At 39.3% G+C, this 25,680-nt stretch overlaps 1 protein-coding gene across 6 annotated transcripts in view; it reads left to right on the forward strand.

Annotated features, from left to right (window-relative positions):
• Positions 1 to 9,214: 9,214 nt before the first annotated feature.
• Positions 9,215 to 25,680, forward strand: part of chaf1a (chromatin assembly factor 1, subunit A (p150)) — a 34,070-nt gene continuing 17,604 nt past the window's right edge. For 3 of the 6 annotated variants that reach the window (XM_052037819.1, XM_052037818.1, XM_052037821.1), the window contains exons 1-6: positions 9,231 to 9,434; positions 13,902 to 13,955; positions 15,442 to 16,262; positions 22,290 to 22,337; positions 24,272 to 24,507; positions 25,430 to 25,490. In XM_052037819.1, coding sequence (XP_051893779.1) covers positions 9,365 to 9,434; positions 13,902 to 13,955; positions 15,442 to 16,262; positions 22,290 to 22,337; positions 24,272 to 24,507; positions 25,430 to 25,490 — 1,290 coding nt within the window. In that variant the 5' untranslated portion in view covers positions 9,231 to 9,364. Of the gene's footprint in view, positions 9,435 to 9,505; positions 9,605 to 13,901; positions 13,956 to 15,441; positions 16,263 to 22,289; positions 22,338 to 24,271; positions 24,508 to 25,429; positions 25,491 to 25,680 lie in introns of those variants that run through there. The other 3 variants (XM_052037817.1, XM_052037820.1, XM_052037823.1) reach the window with 3 other exon arrangements.

Raw genomic sequence — 25,680 nt, forward strand, 5'->3', positions numbered from 1 at the left:
TTAATGCAATAAGGAGAATAGCATACTGTGCTGGAAAGCCCCTGTGTTGTGTGGGTGGGATATTGTAGATATAATACTTCTAGCCATATATCCCCTTTCATAATGAAAGTATTGTGCATCTGTGAAATACTTTGAGGTGCAGTAATTGTTGTTATGGAGGCAAATATGCTGCTTGTCAGGATTATTCCACAAATAACCTATTAATATGTTTCAGTCTGATTTTTGTTAAGAGAGGAATTTTAATTAAAACACAATCAAATCAAGACTGCAGTACCATGGCTTTTATGTTATTGTGGTAACTATCTGGAGGCCTGGATGTGATCTGGAAATGGACCTTTTGCCATAACTTGCCAGTGGTCAGGCACTGACAAACCTGTGTGTTTTTTCAGTTTTCTGGATTCATGCAAGCTCCTGGCAGTTTATTTTCTTTGAATCTTGAAATAAAACGCTCATAATTTTGTATATCATTTCTTCAATTGTTCTTGAATCTTTAAAATTTCAGTGCATTTGCAAGTATGCAAGTAGGCTAATTATATTCATAACTATCTTAAAACTTAAGGAGTTGTGATCATCGTTTCCAATGTGCTCTCCCACAGAAACACCTCGCCAGGCTCATTTCCCAATACAAGGTCCAGTATGGCCCCTCTTCTAGTTGGACTATCCCCATACTGTTTCAAGAAACCCTCTAAAAATGGACCTAACAAAGTCTGCCCCATCTAAGCCTCTTGAACTAAGGAAGTTGCAGTCGATATAGGAGAAGTTAAAATTGCCCACAACAACAACGCTGTTGCTTTTACATCTTTCCATAATCTGTCTACATATTTGTTCCTCTATCTCCCACTGGCTATTGGGAGGCCTATATTATCCCATCAGAGTAATTGCACCTTTCTTATCTTTGAGCTCTACCCATATTGCCTCAGTGGACAAGCCCTCCACTCTCTCTGACGTTTACCCTCATCAGTAATGCAACTCCCCCACCTCTTTTACCTCCATCTCTATCACATTTAATCAGGGAAAAGAAGGAAACATATATCAGGTGTAGGAAATTGGTATCAAGGCACGATGTTTATAGGCATTGTCGGAGAAAACTTACAAAAGAAATTAGGAGGGCAAAAGGGGGCCAAGAAATAACCTTGACAAGTAGGATCAAGGAGAATCCTAAGAATTATTATTAGGAGCAAGAGAGTAGTTTAGGAAGGAACAGGTCCACTCAGGGGCGAGAGGGGTAATCCGTGTGTCAGCTAGGTGATATGAGCAAGATCCTAAACAAATAGTTCTTATCAGTGTTCACCAGGGAGAATGATGCAGAGGCGAAAGAGTTAAGGGAGGGGTATGCTGATATACTGGAGCACGTCTTTATCAGGAAGAAAGTCCAGCACTGTCTCCACTTTCACCTTCCCATTCCAATACTTCACTCAATCTGCCTCTATTCTTCTCTGCCTGCATCCATTATCCACAAAATTAGGTATCTTCCAGTCTTCTGGTACTTCAGCCGTGGCTAACGAAGATGCAAAAATCTCCATCAGAGCCCCAGCAATCTCCTCGCTAGCTTCCATTAGCGTCCTGGGATAAATCCCATCAGGGCCTGGGAATATCCACCCTTGTGTTCTAATGGAGACTCTAGAGGGTGGAATCTGGAGCAACGAACGGTCTGCTGGAGGAACTCAGCAGGTTGAGCAACATCTGTGGGGCAGGTAGCGTGTTCGGCACAGCTTTGTGGGCCGAAGGGCCTGAATTGTGCTGTAGTTTTTCTATGTTCTATTTACAAAATTGAATTCATTGGTGTATGAATATTTTCTTGTACATTGAAAGTCAGGTCCAGTACTGTATATTTCCAGTATTTACAAAGAGAAAACATTTTTTAAATGGTAAGTGGCACAGAGCACCTAAAGCAGGCAGGCGTTTATCAAGTAGCCCTGTGTATACATCAATTAAATACTTTGCCAATTATCATACCATACAAACTGGGAAGGACCCATGTTGCATCCACAGTTGTTGGTGATTAATGATCATAAGTAAGTCAGCATGGTTTCCTTAAGGGAAGATCCTTCCTGACCAACCTATTGGAATTTTTTGAGGTAATCTCAAGTAGGATGGACAAGGGAGAAGCAGTGGATGTTGTGTATTTGAATTTTCAAAAGGCCTTCGATAAGGTGCCGCACAAGAGGCTGCTTAATAAGATGAATGCCCATGGAATTACAGGAAAGATATTAGAATGGGTAGAGCATTGGCTGATAGGCAGAAAGCTAAGGGTAGGAATAAAGGGATCCTGTTCTGGTCGGCTGCCGGTTACTAGTGGTGTTCCGCAGGGGTTACTGTTGGGGGCCGCTTCTTTTTACACTGTATAACAATGATTTAGATTATGGAATAAATGGTTTTGTGGCTAAGTTTGCAGACGACACCAAGATAGGTGGAGGAGCAGGAAATGTTGAAGAAACAGAGAGGTTGCAGAGAGGCTTGGACAGTTTAGGAGAATGGGCAAAAAAATGGCAGATGAAATACAATGTTAAAACATGTGCGGTTGTACACTTTGGAAGAAGAAATAAACGGGCAGATTATTGTCTAGATGGGGAGAAAATTCAAAATTCAGAAGTGCAAAGGGACTTGGGGGTCCTCGTGCAGGATACCCTAAAGGTTAACCTCCAGGTTGGGTCGGCGGTAAAGAAAGCGAATGCTATGTTGGCAGTCACTTCAAGAGGAATAGCATATAAAAGTAAGGATGTGTTGACGAGGCTCTATGGGGCACTGGTGAGACCTCATTTGGAATAGTGTGTGCAGTTTTGGGCCCCTTATCTTAGAAAGGACGTACTGATGTTGGAGAGGGTTCAGAGAAGACTTACGAAGATGATTCCCGGAATGAAAGGGCTGACATACGAAGAGCGTTTGTCAGCTCTTGGACTGTGTTCATTGGAGTACAGAAGAATGAGAGGGGACCTCATAGAAACATTTCGAATGTTGAAAGGACTGGACAGAGTAGATGTGGCTAAGTTGTTTCCCATAGTGCGTGAGTCCAGGACAAGAGGGCACAGTCTTAGAATTAGAGGGTACCCATTTAGAACAGAGATGCGGAGAAATTTCTTTAGCCAGAGGGTCGTGGACTTATGGAATTTCTTGCCACGTACAGCTGTGGAGGCCCGATCATTGGGGTTGTTTAAGGTGGAGATTAATAGGTATCTAATTAGTCAGGGTATCAAGGGATATGGGGAAAAGGCCGGGAATTGGGGCTAGATGGGAGAATAGTTTAGCTCATTGTGAAGTGATGGAGCAGACTCGATGGGCCAAATGGCCTACTTCTGCTCCTTTGTCTTGTGATCTTGTAAATAAGGCAGCAGTCAGGGTACTACAGTGTTCTGATCATTCCTACATTAAAAAGGGGATTTTCACTTCTGATTATTATCTGAGGTCTCCTGGTGTAGACAAGGACAATGAGTAGAGACATCATTGGGCTATATTCTGATGGTCTGTCCCTACATATAACTACTGTAGGCCATCTACAACAAAGGTTATTATTGTGATTGTAAGTAGTTGGCCAGTTGGTAGTGCACTTGCTTCTCAATCAGAAGATTCTTGGTCTAAGTCCTGCTTCAAAGACTTCAAGCAGGAAAACCTTGAATGTCCATTCTGTTGGAGGTGCCAAAGTTTAGGTGAGACATTAAATTGAGATTATATAATTTCTCTCAGTGGATACAAAAAATCCCGTACTTATTTTAAAGAGAAAGAGAGTTCTGTTCAATGTCCTGACCAACATTTCCCCTTCATTCTGCATCACAAAAGTGATTAACTATCTTTATTGGTTGATCATGGTTGCCACTTACCCTGCATTAGAGCAATGATCATATTTCAAAAGTATTTTCTCAGTTGTAAAGTGCTTTGCATATTCTGAGTTTGTGAAAGACACCATATATATGCAAGTATTTTCCACTTGCTTTAATGGATTATTATTAACCTGTGTTATTGTTTTGAACTTTTTGCTTTCTTAACATTTTCCCTTCCCAATTTCTCCCTAACTCTCCTTGAGGTCCTGATTTTTCACATCAGCATGGACAGTGAGTCACAGCAGACAATTGACTTTTCATGTCTGTCTCTTGCAATGGCAGGCACTGTAATTATTAAATTTTTCAACTAATTTTCATCAATGATAATTCATATAATCCTGTGTACAGTTTTGGGCTGAAAAGGACCAAAGCCCAATTTGTAACTATGATGATTTATGCTATAATTATAGGGTATCAACAATAGAGACATTTCACCGTTGGTGAAGACCTTTCTGAAGCTGGTTCATCTACTGAATGGGTTTCAGATAGTTATTGCTGCTATCTAATGCCAAGCATCTCATGGCATTAGATAAGTGTGAAGTGGTTCATTTTGGTAGGTCAAATATGTTGGCGGAGTATAGTCTTAATGGTAGGACTCTTGGCAGTGTGGAGGATCAGAGGGATCTTGGGGTCCGAGTCCATAGGAAGCTCAAAGCGGTTGCGCAGGTTGATTCTGTGGTTAAGAAGGCATATGGTGTATTGTCCTTCATCAATCGGGGAATTGAATTTAGGAGCCGTGAGGTATTGTTGCAGCTATATAGGTCCCTGGTCAGACCCCACTTGGAGTATTCTGCTCAGTTCTGGTCGCCTCACTACAGGAAAGATGTGGAAGCCATAGAGAGGGTGCAGAGGAGATTTACAAGGATGCTGCCTGGAATGCGGAGCATGCCTTATGAAAGCAGGTTGAGGGAACTCGGCCTTTTCTCCTTGGAGAGACGGAGGACGAGGGGGGACCTGATAGAGATGTATAAGATGATGAGAGGTGTTGATAGGGTAGATAGTCAGAGGCTTTTCCCCAGGGCTGAATTGGTGGCCACAAGAGGAAATAGGTTTAAGGTGCTGGGGAGTAGATATAGAGGAGGTGTCAGGGGTAAGTTTTTTACTCAGAGAGTGGTGAGTGCGTGGAATGGGCTGCCGGAAACGATGGTGGAGGCGGATACGATAGGGTCTTTCAAGAAACTGTTAGATAGGTACATGGAGCTGAGCAAAATAGAGGGCTATGGGTAAGCCTAGTAATTTCTAGGGTAGGGACATGTTCGTCACAGCTTTGTGGGCCGAAGGGCCTGAATTGTGCTGTAGTTTTTCTATGTTTCTATGGCGGTTTTGTAATGGGTTCAAAAAGCAAATTTTGTATATCTCCAACTTGTAGACAAAAACATGGTGAGACAATGACTGTTATCTGCTTGGATTTCAGTAGGGAATAAAAACAAAGCCATTCCTGTAAAATGGATTTGCAGAAAATGTGCACAAAGTATTGGTCTGAAGTGATATCTGGTTGAAAGTCAACGCAGCATATTGATACATTAATCTCACTGAGATTACACAAATATAAGAATTGGGAACAGGAGTAGGCCACTTGGTCTTTCAAACCTGCTCTGGCCGTTTAATAGATTATGGCTGATCTGATTGTAACCTCAACTCAGGAATGCAGAGTTGAGGTTTACCCAAGGGGTAATCTTTTGTCCCCTTGCTTATTGAGAATGTTTCTTGCCTTCCTTAAAAAACTATTTAAAGATTCTTCTTCTACCCCCTTTTGCAGAAGCAGAAAAGGATAAACAAAGGGGGGCAGGTGGATCTAGGTGCAGGCCTCTGTCTCACAAAATGTTGATAATTCCCTTCCCTCCACAGATGCTGCTTGACCTGCTAACTTCCTCCAGCAGTCTGTTTTTTGCTCCATATTCTAGCATCTGCAGTCTCGTGTGTTTTTGCTTTCTAGTCTCATTATTTTCTCTTTACAACTTACTCTGCTACCTACCTTGTGTTATCAGCAAATTTACCGACCATATCTTTGGAGCCTTCATCCAAAACATAAATTAGAAAAAGTCAAGGCCCCCAGCAACAATCCCAGTGGCACACCACTAATTACATTTTGCAAACCAGAAAAAGACCCATTATCTAATCTCTGTTTTCCATTAGCCAGCAATCTTCTGACCACACCAGTATGTTACCTCCTACAAGATGAGCCTTCCTTTCCTGCAGTAATCTTTGATGTGGCACCTTGTCAGATGCCTTCTAGAAATCCAGGTAATATACATCGATTGGTTATCCTTTATCTACAACACATGTTCCTTCTTCAAAGAACTCCAGTAAATCGGTCAAACATGATTTCCCTTTCACAACCATGCTGACTTTGCCCAATTACCCTGCTATTATAATAGCTTCTAGCATTTTCCCAAATACAGATGTTAAGCTAACTGGCATGTAGTTTTCAGCTTACTGTCTGTTTCCCTTTTTGAATAAAGAAGTTATATTTACGATTTTCCAAACAAATGGAATCTTTCTTTGAACCTAGGGAATGTTGCAAAATTAAAATCAAGCATCAACTAGCTCACCAGCCACTTCTAAGACACTAGAAAGAAGTCCATTAGACACCAGAGACTCGTCAGCCCACATTTGGATCAGTATCGGAATACTGCTTCCAAATAACTTGGAAGGCAGGATATTGTCCCAGGATGCGACATCACCCTGCGTTCAATCATAGTAATCTCACCTCTGTGTCAGGACATTACAGATTTAAGCAGCACAACAGAAGTTTGACCACATAATCCAGACTGAAATTTAAATTCTTTGTTGAGAGAGTGTAATATCATAATGAGATGACAAACTCAGCAATGGTTTGCCTGCTTAACTTCATTTACCCTTGAATAGATGTACAATAACCTTCTAAATGTTTATAAACACTGCTTTCTGCCTTATGATTAGCATCAACAACTGTCCTGTCCTATCTTGTCCTTTCTCATTGGGCCCTAACCTGGCCACACTCCTCTTAATCTACTCAATGTTATCTTGGACTCGGCAAATTATCAAAATGTTTTGCAATATAAATATGTTTTCTATCTTTACATAGGTAAATTAATTTTGTTCAAAAGCCATGGATCTAAATAAGTATGCAAAGATCTACAATGTATGGAAATTCCAGGTCCAGGTAGACGTGTCTGATGGAATTTTACAGGCATGTGTAAAGTACCGAGATTAGGTAGGAGCAGATCAACTGTAGATTACATATTAAATGGAAATGCTTGTTAACAGAGCAAGGGCGAGATTGTGGGTTTGGTGGATGGGTAATTGAAACTGTCAATGCAGTGTGTGCAGGTGGTGGAGAAATGTAGCTAGATGTTAGTTTGTATAACAGAGCAGAACTTCAGTCTAAGGAAATGATGTTTATGATGCATCAACATAAGATTTACCTGTTTCTTCTGTGATTTTTTTTTGTTTCTTTTCATGACACTGGAAAGATGTCAAATTGTTAGACGTGGTCCAGAAGGCAATTTGTTGATTTCTGAATGGGAGGGGAGAGAAAATTTTTGATAAGCAAGAATTGCCTGCCTTGGGGCTTTACTTTCTAGAGAATCGTGGTAGCCAGAGGACCTATTTCCATACTATATGACTCTCTGTTGGAACAGACAATGAGACAGAATGTGAAAACGTGAAGCACCCACTGTCTGGTTATACGATTTTCAGTGGTATGAGGAGTTTGGATCCAGAAAAGTATTTCAGTTGTATATATGGATTGATGAATAGGGACACAGTTTAATATTGGAAAGGAAGTCCTGTATTAATGGCCTTCAAACGTTCCAAAGCACATAACAACCAATGAAGTACTTCTGAAGTGTGGTTTTGTTTTTAAGGGTAAAGATAGAAAATAAAATCTTTAGACAACATTTTTAAAGAACCGGATTACATAACTATGGAACTAATTACTAGTGGAGGTGGTAGAACAGAAATAAATATTTTAGTAGGGTTTGTGATGCTGCTTCACAAGTCCAGCATCCTCAGTTTGATCCTCACCTGAGGTGCTGTCTGTGTAGAGTTTGCACATTCACTCTGCAATTGTGTGGGTTTCCACTGGATGCTTTGGTTTCCACCCACATCCCAAAGATGTGTTGGTAAGTTAATTGGCTGCTGTTACCTGTTAGGATAGGTTGAAGGTAAAAGAATCAAAGGGAATTTTTGTGTGTGAGGCCAGAAGTTGCATGGGAAACAAGGAAATGGGAAGGGGGCGAATGAAATGGTGCCTCTGGAAGCTGACATGGCCCTGATGGGCCAAATAGCCCCATCCTTTTTCATTATTAATAAATTAGAAGGGTTCATATTTTTTAATTCTACACAGTTTGGGCCTCAGAGTAGTGCAGCTAGCAGAGCCACTGCCTCAGTGCCAGAGATCTGGGTTGAATCCTGACTTGCATGTTTGCGTGGACTTTACACATTCTCCATGTGGGTTTCCTCAGAATGCTTCAGTTTTCTCTCACATTCAAAAAATATTCAGATTGGTCGTTTAACTGACCACTGTATGTTGTTGTTAGTGTATAGGTGAGTGGTAGAATTTGGGGAGAATTGATGAGAATGTGGGGAAAATAAACAAAAAGTAAGCTTGATATAGGATTAGTTAAAGTGGGTGGTTGGTTGGTTGGTGTGGATCAAAGGGCCTGTTTTCATGCTGTATCTTTTTCTGACTCTATATGTGCCCCACGACCTGCTGAAATGTTCTAGCATTTTGGGAGAATGTATAACTATTGTGAAAAGACGTGTAGGATTATTAATTCCTGAATTATAGTAAAGACACAAATACTTGGTTTGGAATGTGTTTGGTGTTTTGTCCCTGCTCAAATACTACCGCTAGTCTCAACTTCTTGGACCTGATTCTCTTGAACCAGTGAGAATCCTTTTAAAATGAATGTGCACATTTTATACAGATATGATTTAATTAAATATATTTTGAGGCATATATTAATATTCTAAGAATAACAAGTACCCACCAGTCACTGTCATTCCACAACACTTGTTTGCCTTTGTAGTTAGACATGAAAAACTACAAAAAACTTTTTAAAGCAATGATTCATTTCCGAGTTTGTCCTGGCTGATGAGTTGATTGGTTCAGTGATCTGTCAATCAGAATTCGCCTAGCCTATCTACAGCAACCAATAAGGGGGAGATTGGGGTGGGTTCCACAGCCTAAGTTTAATGTTTTGAAAGTCTTTGGTTTTATCCAAAACCTAATCGTTTTGTCATATTATGTGTGAAATGTTTACTACTTTCTGAAAATAATGCAGCTGCGTTATGGCGGGGGGGGGGGGTCGGTGAAGTCTCCCCACGTGATGGGCGCCAACCAATGAGGGAGGAGGTGATGCGGGTTCGCGTCGGTTCCCGCCAAATACGAGCGGGCTGAGGGGGGAGGGGAAGGGCGAGTGAGCGGGAGCGGCTGGAGGCGGAGGGAAGCCGGAGGGGGGAGAGGAGAGGAGAGGAGCAGAGCGGCGCGGCCGGTCTGTCCAGCCAGCCACCGACAGCCGCTGTCACTGACCCCAGCGCGCCGCCCGGGGAGGGCGCGGGGAATGCTGCAGACCCCGACACCAGCACACCAGCAACAGGCGGCCGCTGGTGAGGCGGCGAGAGAGGACCGAGGTGGGGGAGTGAGTGAGGTGGAGGGAGGGAGGGCCCGTGTGAGGCTCGCAGTCGGTGACAAGGCCCCGGCCGAGCGGCTGGAGGGGGGGGGGGACCGGCCCGGTGCTGACAAGGCAGCCGAACACCCCCTGACAGGCCGGGGACTGCCAGCGGCTCACTGCCGGCTCCGGGTAAGGGGAGTACGCGGAGATGCTCTTTAATCCGCGGCAGCTTTTTAAAGAAATTAAACATTATTTTAAGGCGCTGACAGGAAGTTCACCTTGGCCCCAGTCACTTTCACTCAGCTGCTGAGCCGTAGAAAGGCGGGAGAGCCAGAGGCTCGGATTAAGTGGCGCCCCATTCAGAATCGAGCTAGGAGCGATCACTCACTTAAAAGCATTAGCTTTTCTCCAAAAAAAAACTTCACCTGCGTTTGAATGGCTAGTTAGTTTGTTTCTGGCTGAGGATGCTGAAGCTTCTGAATGCTATTGGGATTGCGATTTTTGAATTAGTATTGTTGACGTTTGTGGGATTTTGTAAACAAACCTCGTTTCCTTCTCTGTATTCGGATTTTTCGTTATCTCTCAATGTTTCCATCTGTTTATACGGAATATTCTTTGTTTCCTTGACTATGTGCTTCGGCAGAGCCAGTGCTTGAATGAGTTTTTCGTAAAATCACGTGGAAATCTTCTGATTGCATTAGAAATGAAATTTAAAGTTTTCCAGGGCACAGAGTTGATTCATGCAACTTGATTGTCAAAATTATTCATGCTAAATCCGTATTCTGTTACCTGCTGCATTTGGTTTCATACGTGCAGCGTTTCATTGGAAGAAACTTTTAACCCCTTGTGACTATTTATGCAGTGAGATCACACATGTTACGTTGCTGATTGATAGATACTTTAAATTTGGATTATGCAAGTTCTGACACTTTGTGAGTCATCATTGACTTTGGATGAATTTTAATTGCACTATAGTAGTTAAATTTCTATTGTGCATTTTTTTAAAGTGGAAGTACATGACAACTGCCTCACTGGCACAAAATTGTTGGTGTACTTAATGACTTAATTACAGAATAGCATTCTGTAAGTCATTTGTGATCCTATTTGGCTGCCACTTTCATCCTAGTGGGTTACAAAAGTCATTTTGGCCTGCTCAAATTTTCTGCATGGAGATTGATAATTTTTTTTTCACCCCTTCCTCTCAAGTCTTACTACATAAAACTGCTCAATGCTTTCATTAAAGTATTGTGATTTCTATTTGGCATGTTTTAAAGAAAAAAAATTGGAGGACAAAAACTTCTGGATTGCAACAGTTTTTTGAAAAGACTTTGCTAGGATTCTAACACTTGATATGGAATTCATTATTTTCCAAAATAGATCATAAAATAATAGATATAGCAGGTGAATGTTAATATAGTGACATGTTCAACTTTTTATTCTTCTTTATAAAATTGAAGAGTAACTACGCAAGATTGCCCTTTGACTGTCCCTGAAACTAAGTAAGAGGTAAGGTGGGACACAGCAGTGCTTTCTTTATATTTTAAAGAAAAAGCCATGGGACTCGAAAGCACCCCCATTGATCTAAAGTTGTCTCAGTGGCAAGAAGCAAAGTGTAGTGATTGACAGCCATGCTTTATGAGCAGGGCTCAGTATGAAGTCTCTTTTTTGCAATAATTACTTAGACCTAAAAATAGGAGGCATAATAAGAAGTTTGCAGACAATATAAAATTTGCCTGTGTTGCCAGTGAGGAAAAAGCATTCAGTTTCATCGAAATACAGATGATCTGGTCAGTTGGGTAGAAAGGTGGATAAAGGAACTTAATCCAAACGAATAAGGTAATAGTTTTCAAGAGATGGAGCAAGGCAAGGAAATATTGGGGGATTTTAAATAGTATTGAGGAACAGAGGGGCCTTGAAGTGCCACAAGTTTTTAAAGGTAGTAACACATGTCAAGCAAGTGATGTGTTCCTTTATTAGTAAAGGTATAGAGTTTAAATGTTTTTCTGTAAATGTATCTTAAATTTGTAACGACACAGAGGAAGGCTGTTCAGGTCCATACCAGCTCCCAGAGAAGAAATCCTATTTGTTTTATTCCCCTCTCTCCTCGTTTCCCTGTACACCTGCAACTTAATCTCTCACACATGCCCATCAGCTTCCTTTGATCCTTTCTGCCATTAACCTATACCAGCTGGCTAATTTTACAGTAGCCAGTTAGCTTACCAGCACATCTTTGGGTTGTGGGACGAAACAGAACACCTGGAGGAAACTAGCACGGCATGGAGAGAATGTGCAAACTCTGCACAAACAGCACTAGCAGTCAGGATCAAACCCAGGTCCAGAAGCTGGCAGGCAGCAGCACCATTTTGTGAGGCTATTGGGCTGCAACATGGGTATTGTGTATGTTTCTGATCATTGTATGTCAGGAAAGATGTGATTGCTGGGAAGGAGAATGTTGTTCGGATTGGAAGGTTGCAGCTCTGAAGGAAGATTGTGTAAGCTAGAGTTTTTTCAGAATAGAGCAGGTGAGACTTAATTGGAGCACATAAAATTGAGGGGTTAGATAAAGAGGAAGGGGTTGTTTTCATTAACAAAAGGATAAAAAATTGCGAGACTTTAGATTTAAAGTGATTAGAAGTATTAGAGTGGAGGGGAGGAAAAATTCTCTCAACCTGAGGGTGGTAGGGGTTTAGAACTTGCAGCCAGAAAGTGTGATGGAGGCAGAAATCTTTACATTTAAGCAGTACTTGGATATGTACTCCGAGCCATGACCTACAGGGGTACCTTGTACTAGAAGGTGGGATTAGGTTGGTCAGCTCTTTTTCAATTAGTGTATGTATTTTGATTCTGTATTTTAATGCAGGCATTAGGAAAGGAAAACCATTTTTAATTGGTATTTTTCAAGTTTTGTGAAGAATGAGACCTCTCAGGGAATTTTGACAACTGAAGTGACTTTGTTACTGTTGAAATTAGAATTATGAACCCTCATCTTTATGTTTTGTCTTCAGCCTGTTACTTATTGCTTTTTCTTCAATGGTCAGCTGAGATTTAAGACTTCTCATTAGGGTGCAATTCTGCCTTTTGTACTTGGTGGTAGCACTGGTGTATTGGTGCGGGGCATGCTGTGCCATTGTTCGCTAAGGAAAAGTAATTCATAGATCAGAACTATTGCTTGGTAACAGGATATTTCTTCCTCTTTCCTACCCCCCACCTCCATCTCTTAGCCTTTTCAAATAAGCACTTCTGCTTATCTATCATTATTGGTAATGATATGCTGTAGGTTGTAAGTGCTAGCATCTGTAATTAAGAATTAAAATCAATCCAACATTGCCCTAAATATTTGAAATGTTTTATTAAACTACCAAAAATTGAACAGTTCTATAATATTAGGAGAGTACTTCAAGGTGGCTAACGTAGATTGATTCTTAAATTATTACACTGCTGAAGCATTGCAATTTAGTCTGATAAAACTGAATGGCCTTGCAAGAGCAAGATCAGATAACTCTGCTTTGCTGCTTTGTTCTGGGCTATTTGAGTATGATCAGAGTGGCCAAGTACTCTCTTTAGGGTAGCAATCAAGGTATTTTGTCATTGTAGGATTTCAACATTTTTCTGTAGGTGCGCTTGTCATCAAATGAAGAATTTGCTCTCTGTTGATGCAGCCTCTTTCTCAATTTTTCACTTTGCTTCCCCCAAAGCAAAAATATTTTGGATGTTCAGTATTTTAGTATACAGATTGAACTTGAAATCCTTCAAATGGATTGTTTTGGTAACTTTTGTATATTAAGTATCTGTTCAGGATTTTTAACAGCAAATATGGAAGCCACATATGGAATAATAATTGCTTGCCAGTGAGGAAATAAATATTTCAAAAATATGCATGAACAAAAAGACTTCAGTTGTGTTTCATTGTGAAGTTTTTAATAATCACTTCAAAATTATCTGACACTATTGTCAACTTCATGACGATTTGAGGTGGGAGAAGAGAAAGTGCTGGTGATGGAAAATACTTTGCATAGACCCAGAAGTCAAATTCATCAGAAGTTTGAGTGTTTGACCTGCAAAACATCAACATTTGAAGTTATTCACAGAATAAATTATTGATGTGCATGTTATTTAAAGATATTTTACTTGCTACAAGGCCATCAGTATAGCTTCCATCTCCAAGCTGAAATCGGTAAGATTATTTGCGAAGAAACGTTTGATATTAGAGGTGTTGTAGTATGCATAGAACATAGTTCAAAACCTGATGTTTCCAGCCCTTCCTTTACTTGTCACTTCACATAAGGAAAAATACCAAGTGTGTTGGTTGGATTCTCTTAAAAGATTATGGACTTCGTCCATATTGGTAGGTATGCATTTAAACAGAATTCTAAATACTGGGTGTTATGATTGAGTTGTGTTCTTGTTAAGTGATGTTTAATCAATATTTCAGCTAGTGTTTTCAAAAAAACTTTGTTTTGAGTAACCTTTTTTCTTTCTTTTGCAGTAATGGAGGAGTGTAAGTTGAAAGCAGCTACTCCAGCAAAGAAATTAGTCCAAGGTAATTTGTTGCATTTTCTGATGTTGATATAATGGGTTATAATGTGGTCTTTTCATGATTTTGAGCAATGTTGCAGCTCCTTCAGTGACCGTGATGTCTCCCCTGATTAAACGATATTGCCCTAATATTTAAGTGAATCCAACACACACACTTGTCATTTCACGTGAGGGAAAAAAATGCCAAGTAAAAGTGTTGAAAACATCAGGTTTTGAACTATATTCTATGCATACTACAACAATATTGCATACCTACATGCCCAGTAAACTCTGACAGGACATATTTGCAAATGGGCATCAACTGAATTGCAGAATGATTTCTGCATCAAGTTTGCCCATCAAATCTGTGCTAGCTTTTATTGGGTTGACCAGTCATGCATTGGGGTTAGGAAATTGCTTAATTGTTTATTGGCTTATTGTCATAAAATCATAGAACTTCTATAACACAAAAGGAGATTATTTATTTAATGGTCTCCTTCCTAGTCCAAAATACAGCAAGCCAGCCTAATTCCTCCCCACCCCCCACCCCTCCTTTTCCAGCGCAGCAGCTCAGTCACTCTCCTTGGGGCTTTTACATTTTTAACTAATCTGCCACGTGACATTGTCAAAAATCTTGCTGACATACACATAGAGTATAAACACAATTTGTTACCATCTCAAAACATTCTAATCAAGTTGGTCCGACACAATTTTAACAAATCTGTGATGATTCCTTATTGATTTTGGCTTCCTAAATGAAGGATTATACAGTCTATCACAATTGATTCAAACAATTTGCCCAACTCTGGCCTGTAATTCTTCAGTTTATCTATTTCTCAAATAATAGTGCATTAGCATTCTTCTGGCTTTACTCCTGGAGTCAGGAAGGATTGACATCGTAGTCAGCACTATTATCCGCCCCCCCCCCCCCCCCCCCCCCCCAACCCTTGCTGCTTTTAACTGTCTGGGATATATTTAAACCTGAAAATGTGTCCACTTCCAAGATTTTAATCCCACTATCCACTTTTACTATGTTTAAGCTATCCTGTATTTCAGACTTGTCCTGCTTAATGGCATCATCGTCAGTGTGATATTCAATAATTAAAAAAAAAACCTTTTTGGATATTTGGTATAAACTAATTTGTGATGATTTACATTTGGAATGGTGATGGCCAACTCCATAAATGCACCCCAGTGGAATGGAATACTGTCCTGTCTCTTGGGGGAAAATCCCTGTCCTAATTCCAGTGTCTAAATGAACATTACTCCCCTAATACTGCATAAAATATATTAACTAGTTTATGATGGCTTTGTGAACAATTTTTATTGAAACACTTTTCAGCTTAACTAATCTCCCAAGTGTGGCCAACATGGTCAACACTCTGGGAGGAGTTACTAACTTCCCAATAGAAGGGAAAATTAGAAGTGAAAAGGAAGCTAGAATTGTTATTTGTAATGTTAGAAATTTGTCCTTGTTTCTTAATCTTAATGGTCATATCTTTATGTTGCAGCACGATTACCTTTCAAACGTCTCAATCCCGTACCAAAGCCAGAAAATGAAGAGACTGATGATGCCAAGCGGACAAAAATATCTCCCAATTCACCTGTGCAGCTAACTTCAGAAAAACTGATGGTCTCTGTTGAGGATGTTGAGAATGACTGCAAAATAAACTTAGATGGCCAGACTGGAAATTCACCGGCATTGGATGGGGATCTTGTTCCCTCCAAACTTGTTAATGGGAAAGGACCTCTTGATGGTTTCTTGAATTTCATTCAGACGAGTAAGCCCGTGCCTAAGATGCACAGTAGTGAACTCCATTCCACAATTGACTTGACATGTGATTCTAGCAACGAAGTCATGGACAGTGCAGACACCACAGTTGTAAAAGTAGTGGCTTCTAAATGTCTGAATAAGAAAACAAATGTTGATCGTGAAAAAACATGCAACTGGTTGAGAGCTAGTTTAACAAAAGCAGTAACTTCTGAATCTATGAATTCTGGAAATTCAGTACCTGGGGAGACTAGCAGTGAAACGAAGGCCAAGGAAGGGCAAGAAATGGAAAGTGCAAGCCCTAGTTCTATCAGCTTACTTGGAAGCAGAGTTCCAGTGGTGGTATTAAAAGATATAATGGCTGATAAATCATGCTGGGCTGGGAACCTGGCAAAGGGGATAGTCCAAGTTGAAGGAACACGATCATTTGATAACGAAAATAACAACTCGCCGATCAGCTCCTTATCAAGTTCATTTTCATCTGTTGAGAGTTCACCAGAAGCAAGAACTCCAAAGGATAAGAGGAGTCCAGTATCTACATTAACGACTTCAGGCAGCAAGGTTGATTAGAAATATTATTTCTGCACATTTTGAAATTTCTGATGGGGAAAGAGAAAGAAAAGCATCAATGATTTTAGCATATTTAATGAGAAATAATTTAAGTGGATATAATCTAAAATGTTATTGTATCCTGAAAGATTACTTTGGATGGAGGGGAGGAAGGAGATCTTGCACTAACCAGTGAGTTTCCCAAGATTTCCAGATGTCCCCCTTTTGAGCACCTTTTTTTCTTGCAGCATGCCTCTAGGTGGAATCATCTGTTGGGTGGCTCCCACCTGATTAGAAAGACCTCACATGATATTGGGTCTCTCCAAGTGCAAGTGTCAGATTCCGCCACAAGAATGATTTTGACACCTGGTGTGAGCATAGCCCCATTTTGAAATGAATATTTGTGAATGAGTTGGGCATTGAAAGCACACCATTGCTCTGGAGCATGCTACTAAAATATTTAAATACACTTTCACACACAATTCAGTTTATTTGAATAAACAATTGTTTAAATCAAATGTAAAGGGAAGTGGACAGCCGCTTCAGATATATTTTAGTGGCCTGCTGGACTTGTGCTAGGTTCAGCAGGCAGGGTTTCCTAGCTCAAGTCCTGGGAAATCTGAGGAAGTCTGTTCTGCTTCTTCAGGAGTCTACGGGTTGAGTGCAAGTACTTAGCAGAATGGAGTGTTGGATTTGAGCCTGAATTTGAGTCCTGGTCTTCCACCTAGTTAACTGGGTAAAAGCTGTCAGAATCAAGTGGATCTACGAGCTGTTAAGCAGAAGATGAGGCCATTGATTAATAAATTGAATACTGATTATAGACACAAATTCATAAAATAACTAATTTAAAGCTTAATATCCATCCTTAAGTTCTGTATAGGTTCTCTCTGAACCCAAGAAATGCTGTGTGATTGTTATCACCATTCCCCCCCCCCCCCCCCCCCCCCCAAATTCTTGCATTTCTTGGAAATGTTGTAGTATTAAGTATCCCATAGTTCATTCTAGACGTTGGGCTTAAAAATGTTTTGTATTCTCATGCTAGCATGTTATCATTATTATTTCTGTCCACCTTTTTATTCCTTGTCATCCACTGTGCTTATCATATCTTCTGTGCATCTTAGTCCATCCTTTGAATTGCTGCTTTATTTTCAGATTTGTTCCCTTTTAATGGTTACTTGTAAAGAATAAAACTTGAGGGAGAAGAACTTAAAACTTAATTTTGGAGATCATCAGTCAGCAGAAACCAGTGGAAACAATCAAAATTGCTTGCCTTTTAGTACTTTTCATAAAGACTCCTTTTTCCCAATCCCTTCACCACCTCCTCTTAACCTTTTATTCTTACTAAGTGTGACAAAATGTTCTTCATAATTGCAACATCTTATTCAATGATTGCTTGTGGGAGAATTTGAAAGAGGATGGAAACTTTCAAGATGCTTACTAATCTAGGAGGCACCGTAGGTGAGTAAGTGACTGGGGCAAGTGAATAGGGAAATGAGCAGCAAAGCATTTGGTGACATGGTTTACTTTTGAGTCCTTGATCCTCTGGTTATTCTATATTATGTTCATATTTCTGAAGTGGGGCCCCATATCTAGTATTCTAAAAAAAGACCATACGTGTGGTTAAACATTTTGTTTTGTATTGATTGTCCTATATTTAAAACTGAATCCTATTTTCTTTCATGCTTTTCATGTCCATAATACTCTACCTGCATCCTTAATAATTTTGCTGTTTGTTGAACTCTGTATTAAGTCTTGAAGGCTATAACATGCCTAGTTGGAAGATGAGGTGCTGTTCCTCAAAGTTGGGTTCGTTATAACATTGTAAAAAGCTAAAAGTAGGGCAGTGGAGAATTGGTGACAGACAACTGGAAGTTCCGAATCACCTGTGCACTAAACGAAGGTGTTCTGCTTAGTAGTGACCCAATCCATGTTTGGCTTCTCCAGTGTAGAGGAGAGTACATCATGTGCACTGAAAGCAGTACATCAAACTGGAAGTGCACCATGTGAATTGCTATTTGTGTCCCTGTTCAGTGGGAAGGAATAAGATAAAAGGATGTGCTGCATCTCTGGTTATATGGAAAGGTGCTTTGAGAAGGAAAGTATGTATTGTTGGCAATGGAAAAGTAAATCAGGGAATCAGAAGGAACAATCCCCTTGCCTTGCTCAGAATGGAAGATGTTGGCATCACATTGAAGATGGAATAAAAGGAAGCCTGTTGAACATAGTAGTTGGTGGGAGCAAACTGAGAGTACAAGGAGAGCCTTCACTTTTCCCCACCCACCCAGAGCAGGGAGAGGGTGAGAACTGAAGTGCAGGAAATCAGGCCTGGTTGGGAGCCCTTTCAACTCCAGTGGAGGAGAAATCATAATTAAGCGGAAAAAAATCTTGGAAACTGGTGTGATAAGTGTTGTCACCCAAATGGTTATGATGGAGCCGTGGGTGTTCAGAAAATCGAATGGAGTCCTTGCAGGAAGCTCTAAGAGAAGTTGTGTGCCACTTTTCAGTTATTTAAAGATGCAATGGCTTCAAAATAGCAACATAATAATCTTGTTGCTGGGAAAAACTGGAAACTAACACATTTTTAAAAAATGCATTCATGGAAAATATGGGCCACTTTTAGATAACTGTATAGCCTTTTACCTGTTGCTTTCTCAGTCCATTTAGTATTTACTTTAGAAGTGGACTGTGAGCAGAACTGCATCAATATTTCTGAAGGTCACGTCATATCCAACTGCTTTTATTTTAAATATTCTTAACTGTTTGACCGAATTACTTTTGCTTGCAATTTAAATGGCAGGTACTGAAAACTCAGATTGCTAAATACAATATCCCCGCTGTGAACTGTTGAATTTTGCAGCATTACTGTTCTGTTTATTAATGAATTCTCATCTTTGACTTGGACATTCTTTTAACTAAGTAGGGTTTACTCCTGCTTCCTGCTGCTTAATTATTCTAATCTGTTGCCTACTTTTTATCTTCGAGTTTCCAAATTAAGTACCCTTTCTGAGTAGGGTGCAGTTGGTGGTGCCAGGATGAACAGTGTTACCCTTTTCTCAAAGCCAATCTTGTGTGGCATATAAAACATGAAATTGAAAACCTGGCTCAATTTCAGACATCTTTTGAAATTCAAAGAAAGCATCTAAAGAGAAAATTTGAAGTTGACTCCATCCTTGTTTATGAGTAGCAAAATCAGAAAGTACGCTAATATGTAAACTAACAGCATTTAACACGGGGGGTTCCTTTAGAGAGAAATACTTCTTCGTAGTTGAGTAATTTTATGAAATTCCACCGTCCCAGCAAAATCATAACTGTAACCAAGTGTGCTCTTCGTCCAACAGTATTGCTTGAGCCAGCTTTAAGTCATGCATGGCTAACCTTTATACAGCTGGTCTTCATAGGAATTTAGCTGAGTTTTTTTTTTGTCATACATGCGCTCTTCTTGCATCAGCGGAAGAAATGCTTTTTGATCTCTCTCTCCCCACTGCCCAACCCCCCCCCCCCACCCCCCTCAGTTATTCAATTGTTTACTCTGAAAATAAAGTGTGCGTTTAAAAAGATGATAAAATTAAATTACTTTCCTGGATCGTGTCTTCCCTGTTGGTAAAACATCATGAAATCATGGTCTCTCTCATCTATTTTCTGCCTATCGATTCAGAATGCCCTTTAACTTAACCAGCCGAACTAAAACCAAACACTCGATCTCTGGTCTGTGTTGGACTAATTAATCTCTTTTAAGAATGGAGGAAGATTCTATATTTGATCATGGGACTGCTGAATTAAAGAATAGAAAATTGTTGACCTTGTCCTGAATTTATCCCACAGTGCCCTATTTCTGTTGATTTCAAATGTTCAATGCAAATAGGATAAGCCCTGGTTGTGTCGCCACTGCCCAGTGTACGTTGGACTGCTAACGTTCACTGCAAATGACACTTGGATATGCATTGCATACTTTTTGAGAGAGATCTTGTCTGAATTGAAGCTAAAACTACATTTCATTGATTATATTGTTTCCTGCTTGGCCTCCCACAAAATCTCCAATTAACATGTAACCATTTCTGCACCAAAGGAACCTTGGAAATGAGGGTATAGTAAAAGAAAATGGACTTTATTATCTCTGACTATAGCCTCATTTCCAAGGTTCTTTTGATGCAGAAATGGTTATATGTTAATGGGAGATTTTGTGGGAGGCCAAGCAGGAAACAATGGGGATTAGAAGGGTTTGGCATTCCTACTGGAATAGGATCTGGTAGGCAGATCTAAGCTGTCCATCTTTTACCTCTTGTGTTTCAAATCCTGGCAATATAACCAAATTTTGAAGGATATTGTGATATAATACTTTATCATTATATTGGTCAATGTCAATCTGAACAAGGTACATAATGCTAGTAAAAGCATTTATGAAAAGTGATTTGTAGCATCAATAGGACCTTTTAGGATAGGCTTGCTGCTTCCCTTTTCAAGTTTTAATATCTCCTTTGCCTCTGCATTTTACCTTGTATTATTTAGAACTCTAATATTCGCACAGCTTTCTGTCTCATTAACATTTTAAAAAAAAATTATTTGTATTTGGTTTGGTGCGTGTTACAACGAGAAATGTTTTTCCCTATTGTTTTAAACCTGTGGAACTCCTGCATAGACCAGGCACAGTGGAAAATTTTAATCTATTCTCTGCATTCACTCTGGATAACTTTAAAATCCAGAACCAGGTTTAAGTGTTTGCAACTAGTTAAGAATAGTTTATTCATATCCAGATCCATGAAGCGAGTAGGAAATATTGCAAAGGCACTAACACCTTTACAAGTTTTTAAAATTCTGTCCTGGCGTATCATTCAGTAGATGTGTGCATTCTTATTCTGTATTGTTTTGGAAGTGGCACTTGGTGTAATTGTGATTCTTAGCATCTTGGTTAACTTATTAAAATGGTAGCATCTGGTCAATGACCACTTCAGTATACTCTTGAAAGCTATAAGGAGCTAAGTAATGTGATTGGGGGAAAATAAGAATTATCTCTTCTTGGATATAGATTTAAATCCAGCTAGAACTGCTTGGCAATTACCAGTGCAGAGTTTGACATGCAAAGTTTTAATGATTTGAGTGCATTATTTTGACTCTGGGCATGCACAGTCATTGCAATCTACCAATTCAAATAAAAGATTAATGGTTTGGAAAATTCAAAATATTGCACCAGTATCATGGTAAATATATCCTACAAATACAGCTTAAAAGTAATTTAAAAGGTCTTTTGATATATATCATAAAGCTTTTCATGTCACTCAAGCATACATATGTGACATAATGAATTGAGCTAATAATCCAAATTTTGAATCCATTTTAAGAACTTTGAAATCCAGCTCAAAATCCTAGAAATGTTGATAGTACTTAGGGAAAAAAAAAATTGGGGTCACCACCTAGATTACTTGATTTAAAGACATATTTTGGGGGTCTCATTGTGGTTCCATATCAGTACTCCCACTAAAAGCTGAAGTTTTTTTAGTTTTGAAGTTGTTAGCACTGGTAATAGCAGTTGGCCACTGGTTCTATGTATTGTGGCATAGTAAAATCCAGGCATTTTATTGGAATGTTCTGATACTGTTTGTGCATAAATGTGTAGACTTATTCATTCATGGGCATAACAGTGCACAGCTAGATTTTTTTCAAAAAGCACAAGAAGATCATCTGCTCTAACAATTTGAAATTGAATTTTGCGAAAGTGATAAAAATTCTTTTGAAGCCCTGGTTTAAATATTACAGTCTTTATAACCCCTTAAGAAAATTTGTTCTATGTATTAGTAAATAGTTCAAAGAAATTGAAGTTTAACAATGAAGAACTGAATACCTTGTCAGTTAGTTTGGTTTTGCACCTTATTGTAATCTCAAACTGTTTTGAGTTGATGATTTTGAAGTTTTGCTGCTATGCATGTTATTCAAAAAGACGAAGTGCATGCTGCAAGAAAGTGATCAATTTGTTCCTGTTGAATAATGGACACAGCTATTTTATTTCTATGCTCTATTTATAAAAGGCTATTGTGATTTTTGCAGATCTGTCAGACTCCTAAGGTGCAAGGCAAGAGATCCCTGCAGCAACAGGTATTTTGATCTATTAACAGAGTTAGTATTGAGTTAATATCTTGCTTTTGATGACAACTTTATGCTGTGCTTTCCTCTCTTCCCCAGTGCTTGGGGTTATATTAGTAATTCTGGTGACTGTGTAGTATCTGGTCTTGGGCAATTAAACTGAGAGGATTGTTGCCACAGATGATGGGCAGATTTGTGCAGCTGTTATTCTCCCCGTATAAAACTGTATCATTTCGATTGAAGGTTCCTGAATGGTATCCATTTGGAAGATGTGCAGAATTGAAAGAAAATTACTTATTTGAAGAAGATTAAGGGCAACCCATTGGGGAATGACACTCTGTGTTATAGCACACGGTTGTTACATACCAGCAACAATAGAAACACACCGAGTCATGTACAAGTGTTTAAAAGCTATTAATAACTACTTGTAATAATCAGAAAAGTAAAAATGTTAGCTATCAAATATAAGCCCCAAAACTAAACTTGAAATGTGTGTGTGGCAAATTCCCAAACTCCAAGTCCAGGAATAATTCTCAAAGTTCAGTTCAGCAAGTCATCAGGTGAGACGTGAGCAAAGGCTTTTGCAAAACCACCGTTGACTGAAGACAAAATGTAGAGAGAATGTAGAAAGAGAATTTACGAAATCCACATGTTCCACGATGGAACTCATACGACGACCCAATCTCCTGTGATGTCCATTGCTTTGTACCGAAGTATCTGCTGCCCCGAAGGCATTCGAGATGTGGCCGTCCACACAAATACCTGTTTCCCTCTACAGGTTAACGACAAAGTGGACTCCGCTTGTTCGCTCCAAAAATCCATACTTGGATTGTAGTGACAGAGGCAGCTATCGTTCTTCATCCATCGATACAGAGACCAGCAGTCAGCGTCCCTCTCTCTCTCCTCTGACTCACTTCGATTCACTGAGCAAAACTGTCAGCACTTTGTAATCTTGCTGTCATGACGACACCACACACACACACACTACGACTCTGCTGTACTATGTCTTAAAGGGACATTCACCACATAGCAACCTGATCCGTAACACAGTATTTGTATATTTTGCATGGTGTCCAAGAATATTTTCTTTCATTGTAAGAAAAGCTGGATTATAATGACTACATTCATCATTTTGAGCTTGTTTATGATGTCTGAGTTTGGCATTCAAACCATACTCGGTTACTGAGGCTGAATAACCCTAAAGGCTTTGTCTCTGGGGTAATGTTGCTTGCTTCCTTTGTATTGAGAGGGAAAATGTTTGCACAACAGAATTTTTAACAAAAAAAAATACAGACAACTGATCAGTTGGTAACATTTGATCGAGTAAATTAAAAATTATATTTGTCTACTTGCAGCTTTTTGGTACAACTGACAGGAAACATTGAGGTGTACTTTGTTAAAGCTTGGCCATATGTGTAATAATGAGTTTCTTGCTTTACCTGCACTCTTGATCTGCCTTATTTTTGAACAAAAGTCTTTTTTTACCAGGATGATTCTAGATAATACCAAACCTTTAATGGTGAAGAGAAATGAAATCAAGGGTCAAAATGTGGAGGTTGAATAAAATTAATAAGATTTTTGTCCATTGCCTTTGGCCATTCTTCTCTTGAATTCAGTTCAGTTCCCTTATCTTGGAGCTCTGGTTTACCTTTTAGTTAGAACTTAATATCTTAGTGCAGTCTTTCTTTACATGACTTGAATCTCCGGTATTGGATCTCTACATTCTTCTAGAACATGTTAAGTGTTTCTCTAGTAGTTGTGCCTAAGTACAACAGCGATTGCAGATATTGAATCAAAGTATTAGGGAAAAATCATCAAGCAAAAGCTCCTTTTATTTGTACGACACAAGAAAAAAAAATAGCCAAAAGAGAGATCTTCAAGCATTTTAGAACCAGCTTTGAAATGTTTACTTCAGCAGATGTTGATACTTTGTGTTCTTGTTGTAGCAGCGTGAAGAGAAACGGCAAAAGCTTCAATTACAAAAAGAAGAGCGGGAACGTGCAAGAGAGGAGGCCAAACTCGCCAAAGAGCGTGCAAGAGAAGAAGCCAAGAGAAAAAAGGATGAGGAAAAAGAACAGAAGGACAAGGAGAGAAAAGAGAAAAAAGAAAAGGAAGAAAAGGAGAAAGCAGAGAGATTAAGATTAAAGGAGGAAAAACGGAAAGAAAAGCAAGATGCGTTAGAGTGTGTAACTTCCTTCCCATCCTTGTCACTTCTTGTAGTCATTTTTTGGGGGTAACTTGGGTTTTTTATATATAGAATTCTTCATCATGTAAATTCTTGGCCCAGTCCTAGAAAACATTGCTGTAGGATTGATTTGGTCCAAAATGCACTACCATTGTGATCTCTCACTTAGTACTTCTGTCTAATTTTATAAGCTCTTAATTGTTCTTCAGCTTTGATGCACAAATAGAGCTTTGTTTTAGAATCTGTAATTATCTGTGATGTGATTTTTCAGGTAGCTTTATGCAATTTAGTTCGCATAATTTCAATGTGAGAGGAAAATGTTTAAATTCTTTCTGAGATTGAACTGTACAGATGTTTGGACATACCAAGGTTTGCTACAATGTTAGTGGGACTATGTAAGTAAGTCCACATATGAAAAGGGAAATGTTACATTAATATTACAATAATGCCTTTGGGATATCCTAAGAGAGCCTATCCATTGAATAAGTTTTAAATTGCAATCCTATGTTTTGTCTGGAAATGCAAGTCAATTTGCGTGCTGAAGAGTACAACAAATAGCATTTAAATGCATATGTATTTTGTTTGCATCTGATGTTGATGCAGAAAAGAATGTTGGCCAGGGAGCAAAACTGCTTCAACTACTGCCATTTAATGTGTTGTATCACCACCTGTGTGGAGGTGGTTTCATTTATATAGCGTCCATAAAGCTTTGGTTCTCTACTGGAGTGCTAGACTAGGTTGTGTGCTCTGATTCATGGTATCATTTGAACCCACAATCTACTGATGAGAATGTATACAACCTGATACCAGCTTTGCTATTTTGCCTATCATGCATTTCCTCCTCTTTGGTATATTGACTGAACATTATTTGCCCTTTTTAATTTGTCTACATGGATGTAAAATATGTGATATTTTACAGGGCCAAATTGGAAGAGAAGAAAAAGAAGGAAGAGGAGAAACGGTTAAAAGAGGAAGAAAAGGTAAAGACAAATTTAGTGTTTTTAAATTTCTTTGGTTTTCCCTAAATAATTCTGCAGCTCTTAAATTAGCTCCATATACTTTTCTGATCTTCACCAATACATTTGCTTTTTCCCATCTTGGTTTATTCATCCAAACAAGAAATATCCACTGCTCATCTCATCTCAACCCCCTCCCCCTCACTGTGTTATA

This window comes from Pristis pectinata, chromosome 24 (genome assembly GCF_009764475.1).
Source record: "Pristis pectinata isolate sPriPec2 chromosome 24, sPriPec2.1.pri, whole genome shotgun sequence".
Lineage (NCBI taxonomy): Eukaryota > Metazoa > Chordata > Chondrichthyes > Rhinopristiformes > Pristidae > Pristis > Pristis pectinata.